At 59.0% G+C, this 12,449-nt stretch overlaps 1 protein-coding gene across 1 annotated transcript in view; it reads left to right on the forward strand.

The window, feature by feature from the left end:
* Positions 1–12,449, forward strand: part of LOC123521850 (cadherin-23-like) — a 97,604-nt gene that overhangs the window by 62,467 nt on the left and 22,688 nt on the right. The window contains exons 4-5 of the mRNA XM_045291690.1: positions 8,626–8,738; positions 10,524–10,712. Of these exons, the coding sequence (XP_045147625.1) occupies positions 8,626–8,738; positions 10,524–10,712 (302 nt within the window). The remainder of the gene's footprint in view (positions 1–8,625; positions 8,739–10,523; positions 10,713–12,449) is intronic.

Raw genomic sequence — 12,449 nt, forward strand, 5'->3', positions numbered from 1 at the left:
CATGTTTTACACCATCTGCTGTCTCCCTTTGCCCACTTTTCTGTTGTTCGTCCCCCTGGGAGGGGTTTATCTCCTTTCTCCCCCTACCTTCCCTTTCCCCTTCAGGGATTACTACTGTTTGTTTTTTTACTTGGGGTTTTTGACTCCTAGTCTGAGTGTCTTTGTCCCTCTCTCTCTGCAAGTCACATCATTTCTCGTAGCAGACCCACGTCCATGTTGCAGCTTGCTCCACTACCACTGGGCGGGTGTATTGCTGCCCGCCGTATTCCTCCGTAAGCGGCACTGGGCGGGCAGGGCCACCGTTCTCTCTTTGAGGCTGTCTTGTGAGTTGCAGAGTAAAGGATTTCCACTGCGTGATTCAGAGGCTGGCAGCACCCTTGGTGCCACCCATGACTGTGGCCTGGAGGGCCAGGGCCGCTCCTCTGTGGACTCCCAGGGTACAGAGAGCCGGCTGTGGAGTCCACTGCTGGCGGGACGGGAGGGCCGGCGGCTCGCTCCTTAGCAATCCTAACGTAATAGGCCTTACAATCCTTGGCTACTCAGGTTAATGCCATATCAATTGGAGCCAGTTGTTAGCAAATTAATCAGAGTCCAGTGTGGGGCCTTTTAGGAGAGGTAATCAGTTGTTGGTTTAAGTGAGCTTGATGGGAACTGTCGTCCTGTGAAAATTGCTGCCAGCCTGCAGGTGGCACCTCCTCGGGGGCTGGAAGGTGGCCTTTCCTCACCGGACAGCAATGGCTACCATGAACGGACCCGCTCAGTGCACACGCCCAGCACCGTGCCCCGCAGCAGGACCCAAGGGACCCAACTGCAGTTGCTAAATCAGCTGTTGGCTCTTTGGTGGCACCACCCTGGTCTCTATGATGTGTGACGTTGCCAGGCGCTGGGCACATCCTGCCCAAGGGCCTCTGACGCCGACCTCACAGTAGCCCTGATGCCCTGTCCCCACCCAGTGAGTCATGGGAAACAAGGTTTCTGAGCACCTGCTGGGCCGGCAGCACAGTGGGAGAGAGCCAAGCAGGAGCCAAGCGAAGGCATGGAGAGAGGCTGGGTGAGAGTGGCCTGGTGTCCCCGTGAGGAAGGGTTCCTTTGTAGAGGTAGCATCTGAGATGCCGACGAGAAGCCCTGGGTAGCTTTCTCGGGAAACTTGGGGGAGGGGTGCTGGCTCTACAAGACCCCCTCTCTGAGGGTCCTTAGGGGTGCAAGCTCTCAGGCTAGCCCCGCCCTGCCCAGGTGAACGCTGAGGTAAAGGTAAGGTTACCCACCTGCTGGCTGCCATATGTTGGTCATGGAGTTGTTGAATGCAGCTCAGCCCAGGTGCCACCCAGCCCTCGGAGCCCTGTTGTCAGCAAGCAGCTGAGTGACAATTTTTAATTCATAAGGGATCTTACCCAGAGCCCATCTGCAGACTCCTTCCTGATTGTCATTGCACAATAAGACTCGTCTCTCCCTGTTGGAATGATATGGCCGGCTGGGCAGTGATGGGCCTGCAGGCCAGCCTGCTCCTGTCACCAGGCTGGCTTCAGCCATTCCCACAGAGCTGTATGTGATGGGGGCGTCTCTGGTGGTGGGGGCCCTGGGAGGACATGAACCCTTTAGCTGAGGGGGATCTACATTTAATTATCTGCATGCCCTCACTACCTGGATGACCTAGTATCAGTTCTTTTTAACCTCTCTGTGTCTCTCAGTTGGCTCTTCTGTAAAATGGGGACAGGAAGATGTAGCTCATGGCGTTTAAAAAAGAAAGGGAATCCATGCGTGGTGTAAATTGTTAGTGGACTCAGTCCACCGGAAGGTGCCTCAGAAGAATGTTCTGGCTATCTGTTTTTGAGGGAGCCCAGCACAGCTCATCTTGATTGAGATGGAGCCCCTCCCCCCCCCAACTTGAGACTAAATTCAATTCTCCTACAATCGAGGCAACAGACAGCAGCCGGGTAGGATGAGAGCCAAGACGTGCAGCTGCCCTGGGCAAGGCCCTGTGAGAGGTGCTGTGTGCAGGCCTGCCCTGAGCTCCGTGCAGCCTCGAGGCGGGCACTGTCTTCAATGCCCGGCAGAGGAGAGCCTGGCTCAGAAGATCAGAGGTGTGCACCATGCTCAGGATGCCCAGGTCTCTGTGCCCCCTGGCAGGTCTTCACTGAGGTGTTGCTGGATGAGGCTTCCAGGGTGGGCCTAACTACAGGTGCCCCCTGCTCCTGCCCTGGATTCTGCGTGGCCACACCAGAGGGTCTCACGGGCCCCCTCCCAGAGCTGGCCCCCCAGCCTCTGCACCCGTGGGGGACTGCATCCTCCTCAGCTCCGCACTGGGGTCCCAGGAGAGGACAAGCCCCTTCTAAGCCACTGCTTCTTCTGCTTTCCTTCCCGATGGTCCCGGAACAGAGTGGGACCAGGGCACCGTGGCCTTGGACTTGGCACCACCCTGCAGCTGCTCCGCGGGCCCCGCGACGGGCAGTCATCAAGGGCTCTGTTCCTGCTGGAGTTGGTGGCCTGGCCTTTCTTCTGAGGTGCCTTGCAGGGGACACACAGTACCCACCTTTACATCGGTTGCCCGGCACTGCACTATTTGCCCCACCACCCAGAAACTCGTCCTGCCCACACTGGACCCAGGGTGCTTATCTGACCTTTCTTAGGTCTAGCTCCAGGCCATGCTAGATTAACAGCATATTCTGGGGGCTGCGGGGTCAGAGAGTGAGACCCAGCCCTTTCCTCAAGGTCACCTCCAGTCTCTGGGCACGAGTGCCAAGGAGACTCCAGCCCGGAGCAGCCTCCCTGCTGTCTCTAAGAGGCCAGGCTGGCACTCAGGGGGACCAGGGATGGCACCGCCTCCCATGGAGCGGGAGGCTGCCTTCCTCAGAGGGTGAGTTGAGCAGGCTCCTGAGAGCGGGCAGCCTCAGTGGGGGAGTAAGAGCAGATTCCCCCCCATCCCCCCGCCGCCACCCCAGCCCTCCAGCCTGTCAGCACAGCATAGCCAACAAAGCCATCCAGTCAAGTGGCCTGAATTACCAGGCACCAAACTGCTGTGTGTCCCGACCTAGCCACCTCTCAGAGAACAAGGGTAGAGCAATTTGGCCAAGAGTAGAAGGAGGGTGGTGGGGAGGGAGGCCTGCTAGCCTCTGAGACCATGGAGGCGGGAGATGAGCCTGGGACCCCTACCTGCCCGCCAGCCCTCCACCTCCAGTCTAGCCATCGGCCCTCCTCCCCCTCCAGCTGGTTCCTTCTGCCTCCGACCAAGCGCACAAAGCCGCCCAAGCCCTTGGCTCGACTCCACGGCGCCCTCTAGCCGCCGCTCCCCCTCTCTCCTTCCTTTCTGACCAGCTCTTCCCCAGGAGCTTTCCGCTCACCGGTCCCACTCCAGAGAGCCATGCTGACCTTGGGGGCTGGGTCTCCCTACTCTGCAGCCTCTCTGTGCTATTCCCTCAGGGGACCATTTTCCTCAGGCCCCTGCCGTTTGCCCCCAGCAGCTGGCACTGTGCCATCTCCCACCTTCCGTGCCTCTGTGTCCCCTTTGCAGGCTCATGGATCTTCCTGCGTGTCCTCAGTCAAACTGCAGCTCTCTCATCCAGGCAGCGTTGGGTGGGCCGCTCACCCCTGATGCCCCAGGTGCATCCCCTCCGGGTCTCCTCCAGCCCTGCTTCTCGGTCTTGTCCCTTGTGGGGACACCTCTTCAGCCACCTGGAAGGCACAAACTGCCACCCAGACACCCTGCTGCCACGTGGAGCTCTAATTGGAGAGGAAGTTGCCAGAGCTTTCCAGAATGTACCGATACATCCTGCAAGTAGCGTGCGCATCGTACAGGCGGCTCTGGCGTTGGTTTGTCGTGTGGGAAGCACGTTGGTTTCCTGTGCACACACTGTGCGAGGGGGAGAGAGGAAGGCCTTTGACGAGAGGCATTGCCGCAGCGGCTGCAGCCCTGGCTTAGCCGCAAGACCCGTGGTGAGGATGGCACAGGACGGGTGGTGTTTTGTTCTGTGGCACGTACGGTCGCTGGGAGTCGGACTACGCTCAACAGCACCTACAGCAACATGGGTTATTTGCGTGGGTGCCTTATGTGAGACGAGAAAGTAGCTCTGTCTATTGGCACGCCAGTCTGGGGAAGGAGGTTGGTAATGGCCTCTTACGGGTCTCGCTGGGTTCCCCTGCCCGCGGCCCGGGGCCGGGTGCAGACGCCACACAGAGCACGTGGCCCTGACAAGAGACGTGCCTCTGGGCCCGAGCTTGGGTGTTCCTTCGACAGCTCTCAGCCTTCTTCCTCACACAGAGAGGCGCTGTCTCCATAGATGCTGCTGTGAAGACCAAGGATCTCCTTGGGTCAACAGCTTAGCTGGCTGCGTGGCAGACGAGAAGTGCTTCATAAAGAGCAGGTACTCTGCCACACAGTCACCTAGCAGTTACACAACGGGCTGCTCACTGCAAGGTCAGCAGTGTGAAGCGACCGGCTGCCCCTCGGGAGAGAGACGGGGCTTTCGACTCCCGTAAAGAGTTAGTCTCAGAAACTCACGGGGCAGTTCTGCCCTGCCCTGTAGGGTCGCTATCAGTCGGCACTGACTTAATGGCAGTGACATTTCTGATGCCCAGGGTGGTGTATTCGTTAACTGAAAGGTTGAAGAAAGCCCTGGCAGTCCTCGTCCGAAGCCTGAGCCGGTGCCAGCCTGCACATGTGAGGTGACGGAAATGGGAACGGTTTTGTCACCAGTAAATTTACCATCGTGAAAAGCAAACACCCGCTGCATCACAGGGCCGCACCGGTATGCACAGGGCGGTATGCACAGGGCGGTATGCACAGGGCGGCCGTGAGTTGGGGGAATGTTTGAACGGACCGGAGGATGAAGGAAGGCTGAGACGCCTCGGGCGGCAGTCTTTGGGGTGTCTCAGACTGGGCCCCCACCCTCCCTGCTCGCCCTTGCAGTCCAGAGGAGAGGAGCCTTGGGTGGTGCGTGCATAGTTGTAGGCAGTGGCTGCTTCAGCAAGGCCAAGACTCAACCTGCTTCCACTTTTTCCTGAATACTTTGGCTCACCAGCTCCCCGCACCCCAGGGCATGGCAGGGGCAGCCGTTTCGCTCAGACACACACACACCCCTCCTGCCTCCCACCCCAGATAAGTACCCAGCCCAGCACCTGTCAGCCCAGGGATACAGCTGCCCTTCGGCTCAGCCAGGGCTCAGCAGGTGAAAGGCGTCCCAGTGAGCCCCCTGCCCCTGCCCCTTGGGACTGGAATAAAGAGTTCTGGGAGGCAGAGGGCTGATGTGGCTGGTATCAGCTTCCAGGATAATAGAGGAGCCCCCAGGGGAGGGAGATGGTGAGGGGCGGGGGAGCTCAGAGGGAGGAAGTGGTGACCTAGTCCCAGGAGTGAGTGAGGCAGGGAGCGGAGGCCAGAATCTGGGGTGTGGGGCTGCTGGGCTGGTAGTGTGTCGGTGGTGTCAAGGCAGCCCTCTTGTCCCGCAGGCCCACAGTGTGGGGTTGTTCAGTGGCTTGCCTGCTGGGCAAACAGCTCTCCACCCAGCCCTGGAGGTGAAGCTGGATCGATGTGAAGGACCACCACCCCAAGGGGCGCCCCCTCAGTCCTCATACCTCCATTGTCTGCAGGGGAAACCGAGGCTGTAATATGTTCAGTCAGTTGGCCAGAGTCACAGGGCTGGCTACAGTGGGCCGGTCTTAGTGTCCCCAGGCTTGCTTTTCTTCAGGGCCTTTACCTGGGTGAGTACTTACACACCCAGTAGTGTGGTTGTAGGCTTCACGTCCATCAGTACTGTAAGACCGAGGGCTTACCGTGGCCTGGTCCCCTCTTCTCCACTGACTCCCCAGACACCTTGCACATAGTAGGCGCTCTCTGATGTGTGAGCAGGTGAAATCATTAATTCTCTGATTGTTTGAATAAGACCTGTCCTTGGGCCCTCCTGCCTGGGGTGTGGGCCCAGCACCCCAGGAGTGCTGGTGTTGCCATGGTGATGTAGGAGCATTAGCATCAGTGGCTCACTCAGGTGGCCTGTCAGCTCCCTGCATGTAGCCGCTCTGGCTGTCGGGCCCAGAGTTTGTCCCTCCTGCTTGGCAGGGTGGGGGGGGCGGGGGGCTGGAAGGCGAATTCTACACAGACAGACGTGTGTATGTGATGGGCGTGTGGATGTATTGAGTGATTGTGAACGAGTCTGTGAGGGTGTGCTGGAATGTGGGTGATGTCTGTGTGTGGTGAGTAGAGTGAGGGTGGTGTGTGTACATGCCACATGTGTGAGGAGAGCGTGGTGTGTGAATGCATGTGTGATGTGTAAATGATGTGTGTTTTGTGTGTGATGTGTTTGGTATGTGTGAGTCAGTACATCTATGTGTGTGCACGTGTGGTGTGTGTAATGTGTATCTGTGTGAGGTGTGTGTCATTGTGGTGTGTGTCTGTCTGCATGTGGGGTGTGTTCATGATGTATCTGTGATGCATGTGACTTTGTACAGGGGGCAGCGTCCCTGGTGTGACCGCCCTGGTGGAGTGTTTGCTAGAGGTATGTCACAGGAGCCCTGGTGGAATTGAGGTTAGACACTGGACTGTGAGCTGCAAGGTCAGCAGTTCGAAACCACCAGCTACTCCTCAGGAGAGAGTGGGGCTTTCTGCCCTGTAAAGACTTCAACCTTGGGAACTCCCAGGGTGCTTCTGCCCTGTCCAGCAGGGCGCCAGGAGTCAGCCCCCTCTCGATGGCAGTGAGCTGTTTTGTTGAGTTTGTGTGTGTTGGAGCAGGGGCCTAGGCCGTGGGAGAAGGGTTGGGCGGGGCCAGCTCCTGGGCGTGGGGTGGCGGTGTGGCACCATTGAGGGTGTCCCAGCTGAGAGCTGGGCCTTTGAGTGGTGAGTTGTGAGTTGTGAGTGAGGTACGGGAAGGAGTAGTTACGCACTGAGTACCCAGAGGCAGACCCATGGCTATCGGGGGGACTCAGACTCGCAGTGTGACCCTTTGGTTCAGCGGCTCCCAACCTGTGGGTCGTGACCCCTGTGGGGGTCGAACAACCTTTCACAGGGTCACCCGATTCATAAACAGTAGCAAAACGACAGTCATGAAGTAGCAACAAAAATAATTGTATGGTTGGAGGGCACCACATGAGGCACTGTATTAAAGGGTCGCGGCATGAGGAAGGTTGAGGACCACTGCTTGGGTCAGACTTGAACCCGTTTCCCGGCTGTGAATCTTGACTGGAGCTGAGGGCCACGCCTACCTCCCCCGAGAAGCGTCTGGTGTGTTTGAGCCGCCCGCCTCTGGGTTCATGGCTGAGCGCTTACCCAGTGCGCCACCAGGGCTCCGTGGTGGAGCAGACCTCTGCACAGCCCGTGCCCCCCGGCACTGCAGTTTCACAAGCGCAAGCTGTGCACCCGGCAGGCTGGCATCGCGCGGGCCCATTGGCGCCGCTCTCCCCACTGGGCTGTGTCTCTCAGGCTGTGCACAGTGACACTCGCTGCCCACGTGATAGATATGAGTAGTGTCAACCCCACTTTTAGATCCCCGGGAAACCAGGAACAGGTGGGGGGCGGGCTGTTGCGACGTGCGCTTTGCTGCAGCGGCCTGGGACTGAGCCCCACGTGTGCATGGATGGAGAGCCGGAATGATGGGCTGTGGGCTGTGCCGGTGGCGCCTGCCCCCGAGGATGTGGTGAGGGAGTGGGTGGGGGGCGGAGACCCCGAGGCCTTTCCTTGGGCACGGCCTTTGGGGAGCTCAGCAAGCCCAACAGGGCCTTGACTGATATTGGGTTTCATCTCGGGGCTCTGTGGCTCCTGGGTTCAGCCTCTGCACATTGGGGCAGGTCAGCGCTGGGGACGGGCAGGGAAGCTAGACTTCCTGGGTGCTTCCCAGACATCCCAGGGCAGCCATTGCCAACTGCCTCTCGGCTTCCGAAAGCGTTTTCCTGGCCTCGATGTCCGGAGTTGGATGGGTCTGCCCATGCTCTCCAGCCCTGTGCCTCACCCGCTCTGAGCCCCTGTCGTGTGAGGCCCGCCACTAGCAAGTGCCCTTGACACACATGTTAGAACTTCCACAAATGCTGTGAAGCAAGCGGATGACTCCCTGAGGACAGTGCCCTGCGTCCCCCCAGCAGCCCCTGGCTAAAGACATCCCCTACGTCCTCACAGCCCTGTCCATGGCCCCACAAAGCCCAGCAGGAAAGTACCCAGGCCTCCCCCGGCCTCTGCAGGCCCCGTCAGTTCCCTCTGTGGCTAAAGAGGACACCTGGGGCCCAGCAGGGCTGGATGGGTTTCCCCTTCCTGGCTGGCCCCTGACATGCCAACTGTCTGTTAGTGGCCTGAGACTTGAACAGGCTCCACAGTCTCCTACAGCCTGTTCTCTGTTTGGTGAGCCCCTCACTGTGCTGGGAGGACAGTGTGGGGGCCCTACTCATGGAGTGTCACTCAGCCCCTGCCCTAAAGTCTAAGGGGAGAGGAAAAGGGCTCCCCTCTGCAGTTTTCCTCGTCAATCCGAGGGGTGATAGGAGCCCCCACTGATCCCATATCTATGCTGGCCTTGGCTTCCTGGCTTCTCGTGCTGCTTCCACGCTCCACAGGCCGGCAGCCACTGGACACCCTCTCGCTGAAGAGCAGCCCCAGCATGGCCCGGTGCTCACCTGGACTGCGCTCCAGTCCAACCCAGGAATGCCTCTCTCTTGCAGGGAACACCAACAGCATCTTTGCCTTGGACTACATCAGCGGAGCCCTGACCTTGAACGGGCTGCTGGACCGGGAGAACCCTCTGTACAGCCACGGCTTCATCCTGACTGTGAAGGTAAGGCCACTCATCCAGGTAGACAGGGCCCCAGGCCAGTGTCCCAGGCCCTGATGCCCACCCCAACCATGTCCAATGCTTCTGCACTGACTCCTGGCACTTCTGCCCGCGCCCTGTCTGGGAGAGACCAACAGTTATCCGGAGTGGGCCGTGCCTGGGACCTGCCTGGTCTCCTCCCCACATTGAGGATGAGGAGGTGGAGGTAGAGGAAGGTTACATTGTCAGACCTGTGACATGGTTGGTTACAAGGTGTAAGTGCATCTTATAAAGCTCCTGGCATTCAGTAGAGACTTGGCCCAGAGTCCTGACTGATATTCCATGATTCCAAGTTCCCTGTGCAGCCAAGTTGAATTCCTGCGTGTACCCACCTCTGCTCTCTTGTCCCATCTCAGAATCTCACCTCTTCTCTTCAATCGGTATCTGATTAGAAGCAGCCACATAGTGCCAGGGTGACCAAAGTGGCCGGAGCACCACCAAGAGGGGTTCATGAAATCCACTTTAACTAGAATCAGTGATGTCCTCAGCCTTCTCTGGGAAACCCATCTCAGGGCATGGATCCTGCCCAGGCCCAGGCAGAGGCCTGAGCCCAAGCCCGAGCCTGAGCCGGCAGTTGAGAGATGGGCACAAGGAATAAGGAAGGAGAGGGGCTTCCTTTGGCATAGGAGGATGGTGCGGCCCACCTGGTCCTTAGTTGCTCTCCATGACCTTGAAAGGGTCCAGAGCAGTGGTGGCTTTCTTAGCCTCTGCTCAAACTCTAGGAGTCCCGGGTGGCACAGTGGTTAGGCATGCAGCCGCAAGCCAGACGGCCAGCAACCCACCAACCAGCCACTCCATGGGCTCATGCGGACACGAGCCCTTCCCAACAATGGCCTCTCTGGGAGAAAGATGTCGCAGTTTGGGAACTCTGGGAGCAGTTCTACTCTGTCCTAAGCAGTTGTTATGAGTCAGTACCAACCCAAGAGCAGTGGGTTTGGTTTGGGATTTGAGTGGGCCCCTGACTCCCCCACTCCTGGCCCTCCCTTCTCGGTCTCTACTCCCCTTATCAATGAACAAGGTGTCCTCCAATGGGCGAGACCTGCATGCTACTCCCTGGACTGGCATGAACTCACTCACGGTGAGAGCCAGACCTCCACAGTCTCATCTTTGTATAGAGCGGCGAGGGTGGAGGCAGCAAGCTCCCAAAGAGGGCTGTGCGTCTGAACCCCCAGGGCAGGGTGGGGGTTGCGGGGGGAGCTGCTGAAAGGCCTGTTCCTGGATCTCACCCCTAGAGATGCTGGCTCCCCTACGAATCTGGGATAGGACTGAGAGGAGTTTGTTGAACCCCAGACCTCTCCTCGGGGCCTAGAGCCTGGGTGCCCTCCTATCCTGCTCCTGTGTCTGACCCCCTGTCTAGCACAGTGTCCGGTCCATAGCAGATGCTCAACTAAATCCTGACCTACTGCTTGCACACAATCCCTTTGCCTCGATTTCTGAAACAGGCTCCTGGCATCCCCAGATGAGTCATCAAACCTGTCTTGCCCTTCCCACCCCATGCTGTCCTCTTAGAAGATTCTAGAATCCTACTACCTGAGTTTGAAGCCTGCCCTAGCTGGGTGCCCTTGGGCCACTTAGTTAGCCCCTCTGAGTCTCAGTTTCCTCGTCCCCAGTCAAAGGAGGATTCTAAGCCTAGGACCGTGCTTCGGGGACTGTGGCGAGGGTCCAGCAGGATCCCATGTGGAGAAAGCTCTCGGTCAATGACATCGGTCATGATTACAGCTGCTTACCCCACCCCCACCCGGACCGCAGGGCACGGAGCTACATGACGACCGCACCCCATCCGACGCCACCGTCACCACAACCTTCAACATCCTGGTTATTGACATCAATGACAATGCCCCCGAGTTCAACAGCTCCGAGTACAGCGTGGCCATCACAGAGCTGGCCCAGGTCGGCTTCGCCCTCCCGCTCTTCATCCAGGTGGTGGACAAGGATGAGGTGAGTCCCCCGAGGGCAGGGCAGACCAGACCCACAGCCCTGCCCAGACTGCGCGCCACCCCCAGAACCTCGGCTATCAAACAGATACACACCTGGCTGCAGCCCGGCCCCACCGTGTCCTGAAAATACATAAGGCCCTACAAATCTGCGGTCCCCCCTCTGGGGCGACTCCTCTGTAAACTGCCTGTGAGCAAGCACCTCCTTTCTGACTTAGGAATCAGAGACACCGTGGCTCTGATGTCCTGGGATGTGGTGCGGCATGCGTACCACGGACCCTTTACAGGATAGAGATTTACCATTGGCCTGTTCTGCACACCCTGGCGGATCGCCTGGTGCCCAGCGGGGTGGGGTGGGGGTGCACCCAGCTTTAGGGGCTCCTGTATTCGTGAGCTCTGGTGGCACAGTGGTTACGCGTTGGATTGCCAACAGCAAGGTTGGCGGTTTGAAACCACCAGCTGGTTTGCAGAAGAAAGAGGAGACGTTCTACTCCCGTAAAAAGTTACAGCCTTGGACACCCACAGGGGCAAGTCTGCCCTAGAGGGTCACTGCGAGTCAGCACTGACTGGATGGCCAGGAGTTTATTTGTGTTTGTAGTCAGCAGAACTTGGGCAGAAAGTTTGATCTCCCTCCGGTGGACAGTGGCCCTGCCTCTCCCGGTGACAAGCACAAGGGACATAAGGGGATTTGAGAGGATCGGGAGGAGTTTGGGATCACTGCATCTCTGCCCAAAAGCCTGCCCCGGCTGAGCCTAGTTTTGGAAGGGAAGTGGGCATTGGCCACGAATGAGGGAGCATGAAAGGGGGGACAGGGGGAGGGAGGTGCTGAGGGCCTGGCCTGTCACCATCTGCAGGGGTTTCTTTGTCCTTTAGGACCCTGAGCCTGTCCCCCAGCCTGGTTCCTCTGGCCCATCTCTGAAACCGTGCATCCACCTCTTTGTATTAGCACAGCTCTGCCACCCAGTACACGCAGGCACACTGCTCAGAAATTCCAGTAGGTTTTCCAGCCTGCTGTGCTTCCCTCCAATTACTCCTCCCTCGGCCCACAGCCTTGCCACAGGCAGGCGTCCGCCCTCCGTGCTCTGCGGCTGAGCAAAGCGCCCAGCAGGCTGACCTGAGCCCTCCCACGTCTGCTCCCCTTCGCCCCAGTCAACGTGGTCCCCACAAGAAAGAGGGGCCCATGCGTGCGTCCACACGTGCTCCTCCTGCCCCTGCATAGGCTTTCCACGGGCACATCTGGAGCCCCCCCTGTTTACACGGAGCAGTGTGGGCCCCGGGAGGAGTCCAGGAAGGGCAGCCCTGCTCCAGAGGAGTCTGTTCCGTTTCGCGGCCGCGCTGTTCCGACGCGTGTCAGAGTGGGACTGCACTCCCAAGGGCTCCCAGGGCCTGCTCTGGGGGGCAGGGGTGGGAGAAGCTCGGTGAACAGCTGAGCACCGTTCGCCGTGCATCCCACCAGGGGCCCCATTGAGGACATACACAACATGGAGTCGTTTTAAAAGGTAGCGTGGTACCGTCAGTGGTCATCCGGTGTGTGTGCCTGGAGCGCAGGCCTCTCCTCTAGGGACTGCTGGGGAAGGACAACCTCGACCATGGGAGGGCCGGGCCCTTCACCTCAGAACGCTAACCCCACCCAAGAGCGGCGAGCCACTGAGCGCCCCCGTGGCCAAGTCAGGGAGGGCTCCCTGGACTCAGAAGAGGAAGGAGTAGCAGGCCTTCTGGGGGGAGGGGCGCAGGGACTGTG

The sequence above is a fragment of the Echinops telfairi genome, unplaced genomic scaffold (assembly GCF_000313985.2).
Source record: "Echinops telfairi isolate 266 unplaced genomic scaffold, ASM31398v2 ScPeMD7_70;HRSCAF=299, whole genome shotgun sequence".
Taxonomy (NCBI): domain Eukaryota; kingdom Metazoa; phylum Chordata; class Mammalia; order Afrosoricida; family Tenrecidae; genus Echinops; species Echinops telfairi.